Here is a 13,734-nt window from a genome sequence, read left to right as displayed (position 1 = left end):
GGTTACCTAGCTGGAGAAGACTCCTCTGAACAGGCTGAGAGGTCTCTGTTCATATAGCATCAAATTAGTAAAATTTGGCCGTCAACATCCACACTAAGGCAGGCTGTAAGTGCTCCAGCAGGAAAGAAACACGGTAGACCTTGATGAAATAGGAGGAGAAGGCGCGCTGGAGGAACGCAACTGCAAGTAGTGGCCAGCAGCTAGACTGAGAGGGAGGGCAGTCCCGTGCTGCCTAGGTGAGCGCGTGCATGTGTGTCTGCCCACTCCTCCTTACGAGTGATGGATGATCTGGATTGCATTTGTAGCTGTTACAAGTAACCTGGACGAGTTAACTGAACAGCAGTAACCTCAGCAGCACTGAGATGCAACAAGACAGATTTTCAGTGTTTTCTGTTATTTACATACTATTTGTGGTTAGAGGCATCTCTGTTTCACAGTTCAGCGCAGGGGCTTCTAGCAGGGCTAAATTGGTCTTTGTGGGTGAAAACATGTTGAAAAGTTGTGAGGTCACCTTGTTACATCCATCAGCACCGTGGTGCTGCGTCTCACTCTGTTGTTATCTTGAATTCAGTCATTATGGCACAATGAAGAGAAGAGGTCATTTCTCTGCCCCTCAAACCCAAACCAGGAAACCCTTGGTACAGACACTGTGCTGAAAGTGAGTGTGTAAAAGGATGTGAAATTTTAAGGAAAAAATGCTACAATTTTCCTCACATTACAGGAGCCTTACATTTTTCTGGCTCTTTTAAACAAAAACCCTGGCAGCTGCTTACAAATTTTGCAAGGATGAAAATAGAGGGCTATTTTTGCTTGGAAGTTTTTTACATCACACATTTTTAGACAAGGTGGTGCAAGAGTAGAGCAAACTTGAAATCTGACATGGGCGTACTTTCTGCTGAGGATTAGTGCCATCGTGTAGCCGATGAAATGTTGGGCTTGGTTTGTCAAAGTGATGGAGTGGGAGAGAAGGAGAGCCAGTCTAATAAATCTGAAGCCATGAATATAAAACTTGATCTTGAAGTGGCAAGCTGAAGTAGCACTTGGTTACTCATGCCAGTGGGGAGGGTTGAAGTATTAAGTAACTGCATTTTGCATGGGTGGAGGGAAGACCTCTCTACCCTTTAGCTCCCCAAGCAAGACCTCGATAATCCTGCACCCCTGCTCCCAAGTGAGACCCTGAGAAGAGAAGAGAAGCTGATGAGCCTAGTTTTGGTCCTCAGCTCTTTGTCCCACCCCTAAATCTTGTCATCTGGGACAATATCTGTGCCACTGAGAGCCATCAGAGCTACAGACAGGAGGAGGAGTTTGCCCTTTCAGCCCACCCTGGCAAGCTGGGTGGCATGCGGGCGTGTGGTTAATCACCTACCTGAGATCTTAGATTCATAGCTCGTCAAAAAGGATCTGTGAGCTGGAAGGTTCAGTTTTTTACTTGATTTTGCTTTTCTTCTCATTATTTGTTTGTTTAAGCCAGACTATTTTTGGACAATAAGAGGGTATGTGAAAATTTGGCTTTTGGTTGATTTAAGATGAGTTACAGAAGCGTCAGGATTTGCTATTCTAACCCCCATGGCTTTAAAATACAATAAAACTGGCTTCTGCTTGCTCTCCCTGTCTGTCTCAAGAAGGTCTAGAAAGCAAGACAAGCTTAAGGGGAGTCCCCTCAATGGTGTTGAGGTTAGCCCTATTCTGGCCTTGCCTGCACCAAGAAAAAATGGTTTTTAACTGGAGTGGCATGCCATAAGGAGGGGGTGGGAAAGGGTTTGCAGCACATCTGAGGGGCAGGGGGTCTCATGGCATGTGTCATGCTGGTGGCACCTCACTACATTTATGGGTTTTGAGCTGGTGAAGCTGATTTACCCCTCAAGGGGTGCTCTGGCATGTGTTGCTTGTGTGGCTAGTCGGGAGACAGCCGAAGCACTCGAAACCATGTTGGGATAATGGGGCAAAGTCAGATGTTCTGCCTGCAAAAGTGTGGTAGCTGTTTAAAAACTGATTTTTAACTTTACCTCACTAACCTGTTGGCTGAGCCTTGGTAATTGGTCTGTGAGGGGTCCCTGTCCCTCGTAACCAGGAAAGAGACAGGTTCACGTAAGCAAGAAGAGACGGGCAATGGATGGCGACCTTTGCCACACCGATACCAATTCTCATCTGAATGTCGGAAAAGATCAAAATGAATGTCATAAAAATATCTCGACCTGGGATCAGTGGGGAGGGTCAGGACGAAATAGTGAGCCAAGTGCCTCTGAGCAGAGAACAAACCTCCGCCAGGAAACTAATGAGGCTTTGAAGTCGTTTCACTGACATCAAACTTAGAAATCCTTTGTAAGAACTGAGATGCTTTAAGGACTGTTTAATAAAGCACTTGACTGGGAAAGGAGCAAATATTTTATCAGGCTGACACTGAGTGCTTTTTGTTTCGGGTTTTGGGGGAGCGGGGCTGGCAATTACATTTAATTGGTATCCTTTTTCTCTTGTTATCATTGGTGTATCGATTGCTGGGAAAACAAAATGCATGGGTTTTAAAATTTACTGTGAAGTAACGGCTCTCTTGTTTGTTTTGTTTAGCTCTGTGTTCTCAAAACAGCTCATTTTTCTTTGCTTTGCTGGCAAATATAATGTTTGGATTGAAAATGATACTAAATAATCAGTTAAATGGGATATTTAATGACAGGAGAAATTGTTTAAAATATTTTTTTTCCCATAGGAAAATCATGCACTTTACTCTTCGAGCCTAAGAAGTCTTTTAATGCTAGCATGAGTCTGCATTCTTCTTACAATCTCACTCAAAAAGTAAACACGTGGATGAACCACATGTGTGAAAACCATGGAGGTCAAGGTATAGTAAATCTCAGGAGCTCTCATGCAAGTGAGATCCCTTGAGTAAATCCAGTTTTTCCCTGATATTTTGGTCTAGACTTTCTTAGACTCTTAACCCGCTGCCAGTTTGCCTTCTCTGTGGGAAACTGACCTACTGTATGAGAAGCAAGCTTGGTAGATCAGAGGAGAGCAGGGGATATTGTCTATGTAGACTTGAGGAAGGCCTTTGACGCTGTCTCCTGTAAGATCTTCACAGAGAAGCTGCTGATGTACAGGCTACACGAGCAGACAGTAAGATAGATTGGAAACTGGATGAATGACTGGACCCAGAGGGTGGTGATCAGAGGCACAAAGTCTAGTTGGAGGCCAGTGACTAGTGGAGTACCCCAGGGGTCGGTACTGGGTTCAGTCTTGTTCAACATCTTCATTAACGATATAGATGATGGGGCAGAGCATACCCACAGCAAGTCTGCAGATTACACAAAACTGGCAGGAGTGGTTGATACATCAGAGGGTTGTGCTGCCATCCAGAAGGACCTCAACAGGCAGGAGAAATGCACTGACAGCAGCCTCATGAAGTTCAACAAAGGGAAGTGCAAAGTCCTGCCTATGGGGAGGAACAACCCCAAGCACCAATACATGCTGGAGGCCACTCAGCTGTAAAGCAGCTTGGAAAAAAAGGACCTAGGGTGTCCTGGAAGACACCAAGGTGACCATGAGCCAGTCATGCACCCTTGCCACAGAAAAGACTAATGGTGTCACAGGCTGCATGAGGCTGCTTCTACTCTACTCAGCACTGGTGAGGCCACACCTGGAGTGCTGGGTCCAGCTCTGGGCTCCCCAGTACAACAGAGGCATAGACATACTGGAGAGAGTCCAGCAAAGGGCCATGAGGGTAATGAAGGGACAGGATCTCTCCTGTGAGGAAAGGCTGAGAGAGTTGGGACTGTTCAGTCTGGAGACGAGAAGGTTTGGGGGGATCTCACTGATGTATAGAAAGACCTGAAGGGAGGTGGCAAAAAGGATGGAGTCAGGATCCTTTCAGGCGTGCCCAGTGAGAAGACCAGAGGCAATGGGCACAAACTGAAACATAGGAAGTTCCCTCTGAACATCAAGAAACAGTCTTTCACTCCAAGGGTGTGGTCTCTTGAGGGTGACCAAGCCCTGATACAGGTTGCCCAGGGAGGTTGTGGAGTCTCCATCCTTGGAGATATTCAAAAGCCGTCTGGCCATGGTCCAGAGCAACTGGCTGTAGGTGGCCTTCTTGACCAGAGAGGTTGGACCAGATGACTTCCAGATGTTCCTTTCAGCTTCAGCCTATCTGTGATTCAGTGATTCTGAACAAGCAGAGGTGCGCAATGGAGCTGAGAGGCAGGGAGGGGTGTACGGCAGGACTTTTCCCAGGAGCAAGCAGCCCTCCAGTTTGGCTTTTGGGAAGCTGCTGGTGAGAAGATGCTCCCACAGGGCCATGCAGGCAGCACCTCCCCACCTCAGGCGCTTAGGACAGTGATTACTGGGTCACTGACACACCCAGTGTGACACACTGACACTTGTGTCCCAACACAAGACTGCAGCTGCTGACGTCCCCATCTCAAGGGACTATGTCATGCTTCGGGAGGAGATACCTGCACGTTGCTGGCAGCATCAAGGGAAAGCTGATTTGATCAGATACTTCTGCAGTCGCAAATGCAGTAACCCATCTTCCCTGTTAGAACAGAAATTTGGAGGGCGAGAGATGCACCGAGTCGGGAGAGCCTGCTGGGTTGAAGGGGCGTTACCAAACTGGACGGCACATGACTCAGCAGTAATTATGGCTGGCAAATTTGTATTTGTCCTTCACATGTCAGGTTTAATACATCAGGTTTCCGTGCACTGTCTCCGCCTCGGAGCGTGTGTTCAGCTTACTGCAGACTGAGCAGGCTGCTGCTGTTCAGGCATTTCTGTACGATGCCAAGGGAAGAAAATAAACCACCGTTCAAAAGGTTTTATTTTCGGAAACTTGTTGCAAGGTTCCTCCAAGCGTGATGCTTTAGAGACCCCAGGAACTGGGATGTGCTGCGGATGTGAAACACTGGAGCATTCGGGAATAGCAAATCAATCGCAAATAATTTCAAAGTAGCCCTGGTTTTATAGTGCCTGCTTATATTTAATACAATATATTGCGTGAGCGGTGGTCCTTTTGGAAGGAGGAGAACGTCGGTCAAGTGTAATATCCAGTTGGTGGAATAGTTCATGAGCACAACAGAGGAAGGGAAGAGGCATCTGGCGCGTTATCTCCCTTACGCTTGGGGTACGTCACTGTTTCCGCTGCAAATGTAGGGAGTTTTTTGTGAGGCTTTCAAATTGTATATAAAAATTCACTACAGGTTGAAATTTGTCAGGCAAATATTCTATTCCTTCCACAGCGTTTATCGTCTGTCTTGTATATATTACCCTCGGGAGTAAAGACACTGGTTTCAGGCCCGTGACAGGATTTTTTCTTTCAATTGGTCTGATTTGTTTTTAAATGAGAAAAAAAAAGTGAGTGAGTTCTCTCCTCCCCGGAATGGATTGCTAACTACAGGCTGTTGACAACAGCGATATAGTTAGCAAATATACGACTTTAACGTGGGTCTTTGCAGACGATTAGCCTGTGTGATAGGCAAACTGCCCTGGTATTTGTCTCAGCTGAACTATTTAAAAGACCGAAGTACGATCAGCCACTCGAAGTACCATCAGGCAGTCGAAGTACGATCAGCCAGTCGAGCCACTGCATTTGAGAATGATCATGCTGTGTGCGGAAGCAGCGTACGCATATTGTCAATGTCCCATCTATAACGTACCATTTTGCGCCGCCATAACGATTTCCTTTCCTTCTCGTTCCCCCAAGGCTTTACAGCCTGGATGGGAGCCTTGACACAAATAGGTTCACCTCCTGGAAGGTTCCGTGATGCAGTGGTGGAAAATAAGAGTACCTGTTGCATGAGCTGCGTCAGAGCCTTGTTATTCCTCCAGCGTCTCCTGGAGGTGTCTGATGAGATGTTCTTACTTTAACGGCTCCTTGGCAGCACCCAACTCGTCCTCTGTGGCGTAGCTCCCGTAGAGTTAGAAGTAACGTGGGGCAGCACGTAGGTGCGTGGTGAGCAGAGGACATTGTGCAGAGGGATGGGGAGCAAGGGCTGCAGGTGTAGCATTCATACCGGTGGGGAAACCTCGGCGTAGCCTTCCCTCCTCTCTCTGCCTGGTAGCAGAGTGAATCCCGCCTGCCTTTCCAATGTCTTTCTCACTTAGCCCTCCGTCACTTTTGAATAGTGCCTCCTAAATCTTAACAGGGAGTTGCTGGGTATTTGAGTCACGGGAACGAGGGGGCAGAGGGCAGGGCTAAACCAGGATGGTTCCTTGGTGCCCCTTGAAGGGACCCAGTGGTTCCCCTTTGGTGATGACCATGGTGGGGGTCATCGAGCTCTCTTTCCAGAGGTGATGGGACTGCATTTGGGGTCCGACTGTGAGCTGGCAGGAGAGAAGGGCTGGTTGCCTTAACAAATGTCCTGTGGGTCTCCTCCGCTCTGCCTGCCCCGTACGTCAGAGGGGGTCACCATCAGCTCCCAGGTCACCCCCCACCTGTCAGAGTGGGGACAGGTCCCACCAGCCCTCCTGGTGCCTCTGCCTCTGTATGAAATGCAGCACCATGAATGGTGAAACATGGAGGAAAAGGCTCGTTCACCATTAGCTGTGAGTTGGTTACTTCTCTGTCCTTTGGTGCCTGAGGATTGCACTACTGAAAGGGTACGTGGGGTAGCCCAGATTCTCAGTCCCAGGTGCCTGAGTACATGAATGAGTGGGAAATATGAGAGGTAAGGACCAGTCTGGTAGGGACTGGGGCATGCAGGACCTTGCCTGGTGCTCTGGTCGAGCACTGGGGGTCCTCGGCAGGTCTGCCGCCCTCCCGAAGGGCCATGGAGTGTCCCCATCAGGGATGCTCTCAGCACAGCCCTTGTTAAAGGGCTTCTGCAGAGCGAAAATTGAACATGTTGCTTCTGACAGGAGGGTCAGTGACAGCAAGCAGTGAGTTTTGGCAAAACATTGAAGTCCAAATCCATCCATAATTTTGTCCCCAAGCTGTTCCATTGAGTCAAGATTTCTAATTTTGTTTTGTGTTTGATACTGTGTTTCTACTGAAGGGAAACCTTATTTTTCCAGGAAATACTGAGCAGGGCATCCTGCAAAGAGGATGTCTGAGACCCTTCCTGTAGTGTGCACAGTATAATTTGAATTCTGTGTAGACAGCGAGGTAGAAGCCACGGTAGGTACGAGCAAGCAGAGCACAGGGATAGCTGCCTACGGTGCAGCGCTGCAGTCCCGCCGGAAGGCATGCAGCAGCCGTGAGAAAAGTCTGTTGCACGGCCATCAGCCGGAGATAAAAAAAAAAAAAAAAGAAAAAAAAAAGTGAACTAGACTTATCACCAGCCGTTTCATGGCATTTCTGTATAGCTAACATACCATTTCCTGTGCCGTTACACACATCGCTGCGTAGTGCTATGAACTTAACTCTTATCAGCACCCCGGTGGGAAAGCCTGGGATATTTACAATAGGGCTCCTTTCAGTGTTGCAAGCTTCTTTTCAATTAAAACAAACAGCAAATTAAATATTAAACAGATAAGTAGGGAAAGTGAAATTAATTTATTTTCTGGCACTGAGGTGTGGTAGACAGAGGAAACGTAAGGCAGTTTCACTGAATTATCTTACTTTCATTTGTGTATATGAGGTACATGAAACTTGTTTTGAAAACTGGGTAACTAAATAATTTATATGCAGTGAAGCAGCAATCTTAAAAAAAAAAACAACCCAAACCCAGTACATACTTCAGGTTGATTTTTATGAAAGGAGAAATACAGTATAGCTCTCACTTGCAAGACCAACATTGAAAATCTACTGCAGTTGAAGTCATCTCCATGTTGACTTACGGTTTTGCACCGTGTACTCGGTGTAGGTAGTATAAAAAAGGAGCCCAGGAACTACAAAACGCCACTTCAAACAACATAGGACTGTCCCTTGGTCCCAGATCTTCAAACATTTCCTCTTTTGAGGCTCAGGGACTTGGATCCTTTTCACTCTGCCTGCTTACTGACCTTAATAGTAGGTATTTAGCGTAACACATTTAGCAGCCCTGGGATTGCCTCCTAGGTGCCACTGAAAATTGCTTTACGGGGTGCAGGGGGCAGTTGTGCTGGGACTCCGCTGTACCTGGCACCCAGCTACAGCCAAGCTGCAGGCAGGATTGTGAAATATTTTTCAGTGTGTATATATATATATATTTTTTTTGGTTTTTTTCTGTAGCAATCACATGCTGAAGAAGCAGGTGGACTTAGAAGTATGGAAAGGTACACTTCCACACAGGAAGGGTGAGGGGGGGAGAAAAACCCCACTCCAAACCCATAAACCTGGGTCGAGGGCTGCACCTCACCTTTCTCCTGTCCTCCATCCCCTTGCATGGTGAGGCCCTCGCGGAGGCGGTGTAGGACCACCAGCTCAACAATATCTATTTATACATCCTAGAAACTGATAGGATTCCGTGTGGAAAACAGTATTTGGCTATGCTTTGAGAAACAAACCCAACCAAGTCCACAGGCATTTCTTCAAGGTGTCTGATGGTGATAGATGAGCTCGTCTTCCTCTCATCTAGATACTTCCTCTGCCTCCAGCCCTGTCACCTTTTAAAGCAGCAATGGTGAGGGATTTCATTGTTTTATACTTTTCATCTTCGGCGGTGATCTGTCTCTCCCTCCACGGGTCCATACGGCATGCTAATCCCTCAAGTCTCTTAGGCAGTGTAATTTTCGTCTTCATTTTTTCTGCTTCTCAACGTTAAATGGGTTCGCCAGGGAAACTGGGGGTCATTTCCTGTCCCCGCCAGATCATTAATTCTCCATGAAAACACCACGATCTCATGCTTCTCCAGCAAACAGAAACGTCGGGCAGAGCCAGTGTCATCTGCAAAATACTGGGCTGTGCTGTGGCAGCTGGAGGAGCAGGGATGCTGATGTACACTGCAGAGACCACAGGGTTTTAAGCTGGTCATTTTAAAAAGAGGGAGGGAGAGGTTATATAAGAGCACTAGGAAATGGCTTTTTTAATTCCTAAACAGAAACAACAACCTATTTTTTTTTTCAGCTTGAATCTGCTGAGCAGTCTTCTCATTGTCTTTATTTTTAGAAATGATTGCTCTTCTTCTTTTTTTTTTTTCCAAAGCAAGACTGGCCTAGTTTTTGGTTTTTTTTTTATATTGATACTTGTCACTTTCTGAATAAGGGATTTGATTTTTGCACCTCTTTTTCAGTGCTTGGGCACCTCTATCTGCCTGCAATCTGTCTCAGCCGAGGCTGGAAAAGGAAACTAACAAAAAAACCAGCAGCCTTATATTTGTGAATGTTTGCAGCAGAACATTTCATGAGATGAGAAAAAATCCAGAACTATTCTCCTTAAGCCAGCAGCAGGAGGGGAAAAGAAATGACTCATCTGTTTACTTTTAAAAATCCTGCTTAAGAACTCAAATGCGCCCGATAAATTGTTAGCATTTTACCCAACCAGTCCCCGCTGTTAACTCCCAACATTTCTGTAGTCGTACACTCGCCGAGGCATCTCGCTGACAAATCCAAGGATTTACAAGTCTCAGGAGAGACTCAGGAGATTTCCCACTTCCGTGCCTTGGCCATTTTTAGCTTTTGTTTGTCAGATTTGGGTTTTTGTCCCCCTTTTCCCTGTGCCCTCTTAGTTTGCAGGTTACAGTGTCGGTCCTACAAACATCTATGTGAGCAAATCATTTCTGCAAGTGCCAGAGCTGCCAGAACTTTTTTTGTGCTCCCAGACACAGATGCGTCCCCAGGCTGGGACTCCTCACCCATCCAATTTTGGAGTGGCGCCGCCCTCCCTATCATCCCAACGCCAGTGTGCCCACGGGACCGCGGGGAAGTGCCTTCACCCCTACCAGCCTGGCTAGCCTGGCGGCGGCAATGGCAAGCGTTTCGCTTGTGCAGGTGAAAAATGTAAATTTGGGGTGCGCTGGTGCTTTCCCATGGAAACGGAGTTGAAACTGGACAAGTTTCCATGGTGATTATTACTACGGCAGGATGTGCCGCACACTTTGGGAGAGGCACGGAGCGGCCAGCCCCCACCCAAAGTCTGCCAGCAGCAGCTCACAGAGCAGAAATTATTTATCCTTCCAAATAAATGGATGCGCATCGCCATTAATTTGCTGCTTTTTTTTTCAAGGGAGGGAGGTGTTAATCTTTTTAGGAAATAGGCTGCAAATTTCACCATGATCACGAACAGAAACCATCTCTGCCCTTTCTTAATTGCTACTTGGCTGGTTAATATAAAGGGTTGAGCTGTCAAAATAAATCTGAAGTTGCTTTGATTTTTTGTTGTTCTTCGGGTCTTTAATGGATCAGGTGCCTGCTTCACATTACTGTCTTTAGCTCTGTGGCAGGGTTTGGTTTGTTTTTGCTTTGCCGTTGCTTGTCCTCCTTTCTCACCCTGCACACGACAGTTTCGGAGGTGCTGTATGCACCGTGCGGCACTCGCCTGTAGTAAATCCCATGGGCATGAAAAGGGACGAGTATTGTAGGGGAATCAAGTACCCTTCGCTCGCGGTGGAACATTTCTTAGCCGTGATATTTTTAGAAATGTTTGTTTTTGGGGGCTTTTGTTGAGTTAAAACAGCACACTGTCACTCGGCTCTGCTGTGCACTGTCATTACGTGAAGCTTTGTTTAAAAATGTGAAACGGACCGCCCAAGTCCTTGTGTCAAGCTGTATACTGGGGTTTGGGGTTTTTTTTTCTGCAGGCAGTCCTCGAGGCCTTTTAAATTATCTGTGTTTACAGCTAAATATAAGTTCCTTAAAACTCTTCGTACAACACTCAGGGCTGTACGTATATCCAGCATCTCTGTGTATATAGTACACTGTGTTATGGAGCCGTTAGCCTGAAGCGTGGAAACGTTTAACAGCTTTTCTTTGGCGATGGGGTCTTTAAAGGCAATTGCAAATATTATTTTAAGGAGGAGATTTATGCGGTGCCTAAAATACGTTTCTGGCTTGCAGGCCAAATTATGTTGGTGCTGATGCTCCTGGCAGCCCGGAGCCACTGCGGGTCCCGCTGACGGCGATGTAGAGGCGACGCCGGCAGAGCCTGAGAAGCCCTGCGACATGGAGGAGCTGTACAAGGACGCCCCAAACCTGCCCATGGACGTCACCAGCTCGCCCTCGGCGATGGCCAACAACAAGCTGGAGAACGGGGTGGCCCAGCTGATCACGGCGGAGGCCTGGAACATCAACTCAGCTGACCTGATGAAGAAGGCCCTGTCCCCACTGGTGACGGTCCCCGCACCCTCCATCCTGACGCCGCCAGCTGAGTCGCAGAGCGGGGTGGCCCTGAAGGTCGCAGCCACTGTGCTGCAGCCCATCTGCCTGGGGGACAGCCCCGTCGTCCTGCCCATCCACCTGCAGGTCGCCGGCAGCGCTGCCCCACAGATGCCACCCGCCAATGCCACCACCCCCTACGTCATGACCACCCAGGGTCCCGTCCCACTGCCTGTCCTCCTGGAGCAGCACGTCTTCCAGCACCTCAACTCACCCCTGGTGCTGCCCCCGGGGGCTGCCTGCCCCGCTAGCCCTCTGCACGCTGGCCTCTTCCCTGGCACCACCACTCCAGTTGGGCAGCCCCAGCTCCTAGACCCCAAGCCCTCTGGCCAAGCGCAGGAATCCGTCCTGCCCCCTGTCTTTCAGACACCGGGGTTCGCCGCCGTCCTTCAAGACCTTTTTCCCTCGCAGGGCACCCTGGGCTCTGCCCCCTGCCAGCCTCCCCCTGAGTATGGCACCCTCCCACCCCAGGCCTTCAGCTCGCCCCTCTCCCCACTGGTGCCCCCTGCCACGCTGCTGGTGCCCTATCCTGTCATCGTGCCCCTGCCCGTCCCTGTCCCCATCCCCATCCCCGTCCCCATCCCCGTGCCCCACGGTGCCGAGGCCAAGGTGGTCCCCGACCCACCCAAGCCACCGGTCTTCACCCCCAACTCCTGCAAAGGCACTCAGACACCCCTGGAGAAGGAGGAGACAAAGCCCTTCGACCTCCTCCACCCACGGGAGTTTCCCCAGCTGAGCCGCCACACCGTCATCAAGATGGGCGGCGAGAATGAGGCGCTGGACCTCTCCATGAAAGGGCCGCCCGCGCCTCGGGCCAGCGAGGCCACCCCACCGCCGCCACCCGAGGACGGGGCCCTGGACCTGTCCCTGGCTTCCTGCCGCAAGCCAGGGGTGCCCCACGGGGAGGCGGCCAGCACTGGCCCCACCGCCACTGCCGAGGCCGGCGGTCACCCCGCACCGGACAAGCTCCCTGGCCCGGCTGCCCCCTTCGCCCCCTGCAAGCCCCAGGAGGCGTCAAGCAAGGCGGAGGGCAGGGGGGCTGGTGGCGGGGCAGCCGAGCTGCTGCGGCAGCCGCAGAAGTGGCTGGTGGAGCAGGCGGGCAGGGCAGGCTGCGAGCCCAAGGCCGGCAACAACATCGAAATCGTCAGCACCTCGCAGACAGCCAAAGTCATCGTCTCCGTCAAGGACGCCGTGCCCACCATCTTCTGCGGCAAGATCAAGGGCCTGTCGGGGGTCTCCACCAAAAACTTTTCCTTCAAAAGGGACCTGCCCCAGGACTCGGTGCTGCAGTGCTACGACGTGAAGAGCCCGCCCGAGGCCCGGGACAGCGCCGAGGCCCTCAGGAAACCCGTCAAAAACAGGAGCGTAAAGCTAAAGAAAATGAACTCACCGGAGATACATATTCTTCCAATCAAGAAGCAACGGCTCGCTGCCTTTTTTCCAAGAAAGTAAATTATGGGTTTTTAGAATTTTAAGATTATTATGAGAAGAAGAAAAAAAATAATAAAAAAGATGCACTGGGTTTTAAACTCATTTAAAACTTTAAACTATCTTTGTAAGTTATTTTTGGGGGAAGAGGGAGAGGATCAGATGTAGAGTCCCTATAAGCTGGGTTGGGTTTGTTTTTTTTCTTTTTGGTTTTTTTTTTTTTGTTATTGAATTTTGACTTTTCATGGGAAACGGAATAAAAAGCAACCTATTTTTCAAGCAGATTGCACATTTTGCAGCTTTAATGGTGTAATGGATGAGTCAGATGGGTAAGAGCTATTTTCACTGCCATAAAGTGCTTTGATGATGTAATTCTTCATAACGGTCGGAATGGAAATTTCAAAATAAATGTTTGTACGTGCTAATTGGATGCGGCATTTTTTGTCATTTCTGAATCACTTTCAGTGTACAGAGAAGGTTTGGCAAAAAAGGCTGTAAACTGTAAAGTGCTGCAGCTGACATGTGATGACCCTAAAATGTTTAAGAAAAAACAGCAGGCTAAGAAAATTTATATAGTCCCACAGCACTGTCGGAGAGCACATCGCAACAGCCACTAACGATGCACCCAAACGAGCTTCCGGAGAAGCGAGAGCGAGCGAGCAGTACAGCCCAGTGTGCCCCTAACGCCAGCTTCATTGCGAGAGACCCATAGGAACCCATCTTAAATATTAAGTAGTGTTATCAGTCATTTAAAAGAGAAAAGCCTAAAAGTCAAGGGAATTATTTGGTTGCTGGGGGGGTGCCAGAGGAAGGGAAAGTCACATAATTTTTCCCAGCCTGACTACAGAGCTATGGAAAACTTGTTTATTGTTAGCTTTCTAAGTTTCTTTGATGGCTGAAATCAATGCACATGGAAGAGCCGAAATGTGTAACTTTATCACTCGGCGGTGTACAAGCCGCCCACGTCAAAAGAGAAATGTGAATGTACAATTAAAATAAAAATTCTGGTAGGTTACGGTTTTGCCCTTGTGTATGGAGCTGGAGGTGCATTATTGTCTGTTGGCTTTTACGTTCACATGGCTCACTTGTAAC

At 48.6% G+C, this 13,734-nt stretch overlaps 1 protein-coding gene across 1 annotated transcript in view; it reads left to right on the top strand.

Moving 5' to 3' along the window:
• RAI2 (retinoic acid induced 2) overlaps nucleotides 1-13,067 on the top strand; it is a 46,098-nt gene extending 33,031 nt beyond the window's left edge. Inside the window, exon 2 of the mRNA XM_086740275.1 lies at nucleotides 10,897-13,067. Within this exon, the coding sequence (XP_086596401.1) occupies nucleotides 11,002-12,666 (1,665 nt within the window). The 5' untranslated portion in view covers nucleotides 10,897-11,001 and the 3' untranslated portion in view covers nucleotides 12,667-13,067. The remainder of the gene's footprint in view (nucleotides 1-10,896) is intronic.
• Nucleotides 13,068-13,734: the final 667 nt, after the last annotated feature.

The sequence above is a fragment of the Chlamydotis macqueenii genome, chromosome 1 (assembly GCF_036417535.1).
Source record: "Chlamydotis macqueenii isolate bChlMac1 chromosome 1, bChlMac1.mat, whole genome shotgun sequence".
Lineage (NCBI taxonomy): Eukaryota > Metazoa > Chordata > Aves > Otidiformes > Otididae > Chlamydotis > Chlamydotis macqueenii.
Note: the sequence above shows the minus strand (reverse complement) of the source record. Positions and strands in the feature narration are given on the sequence as shown.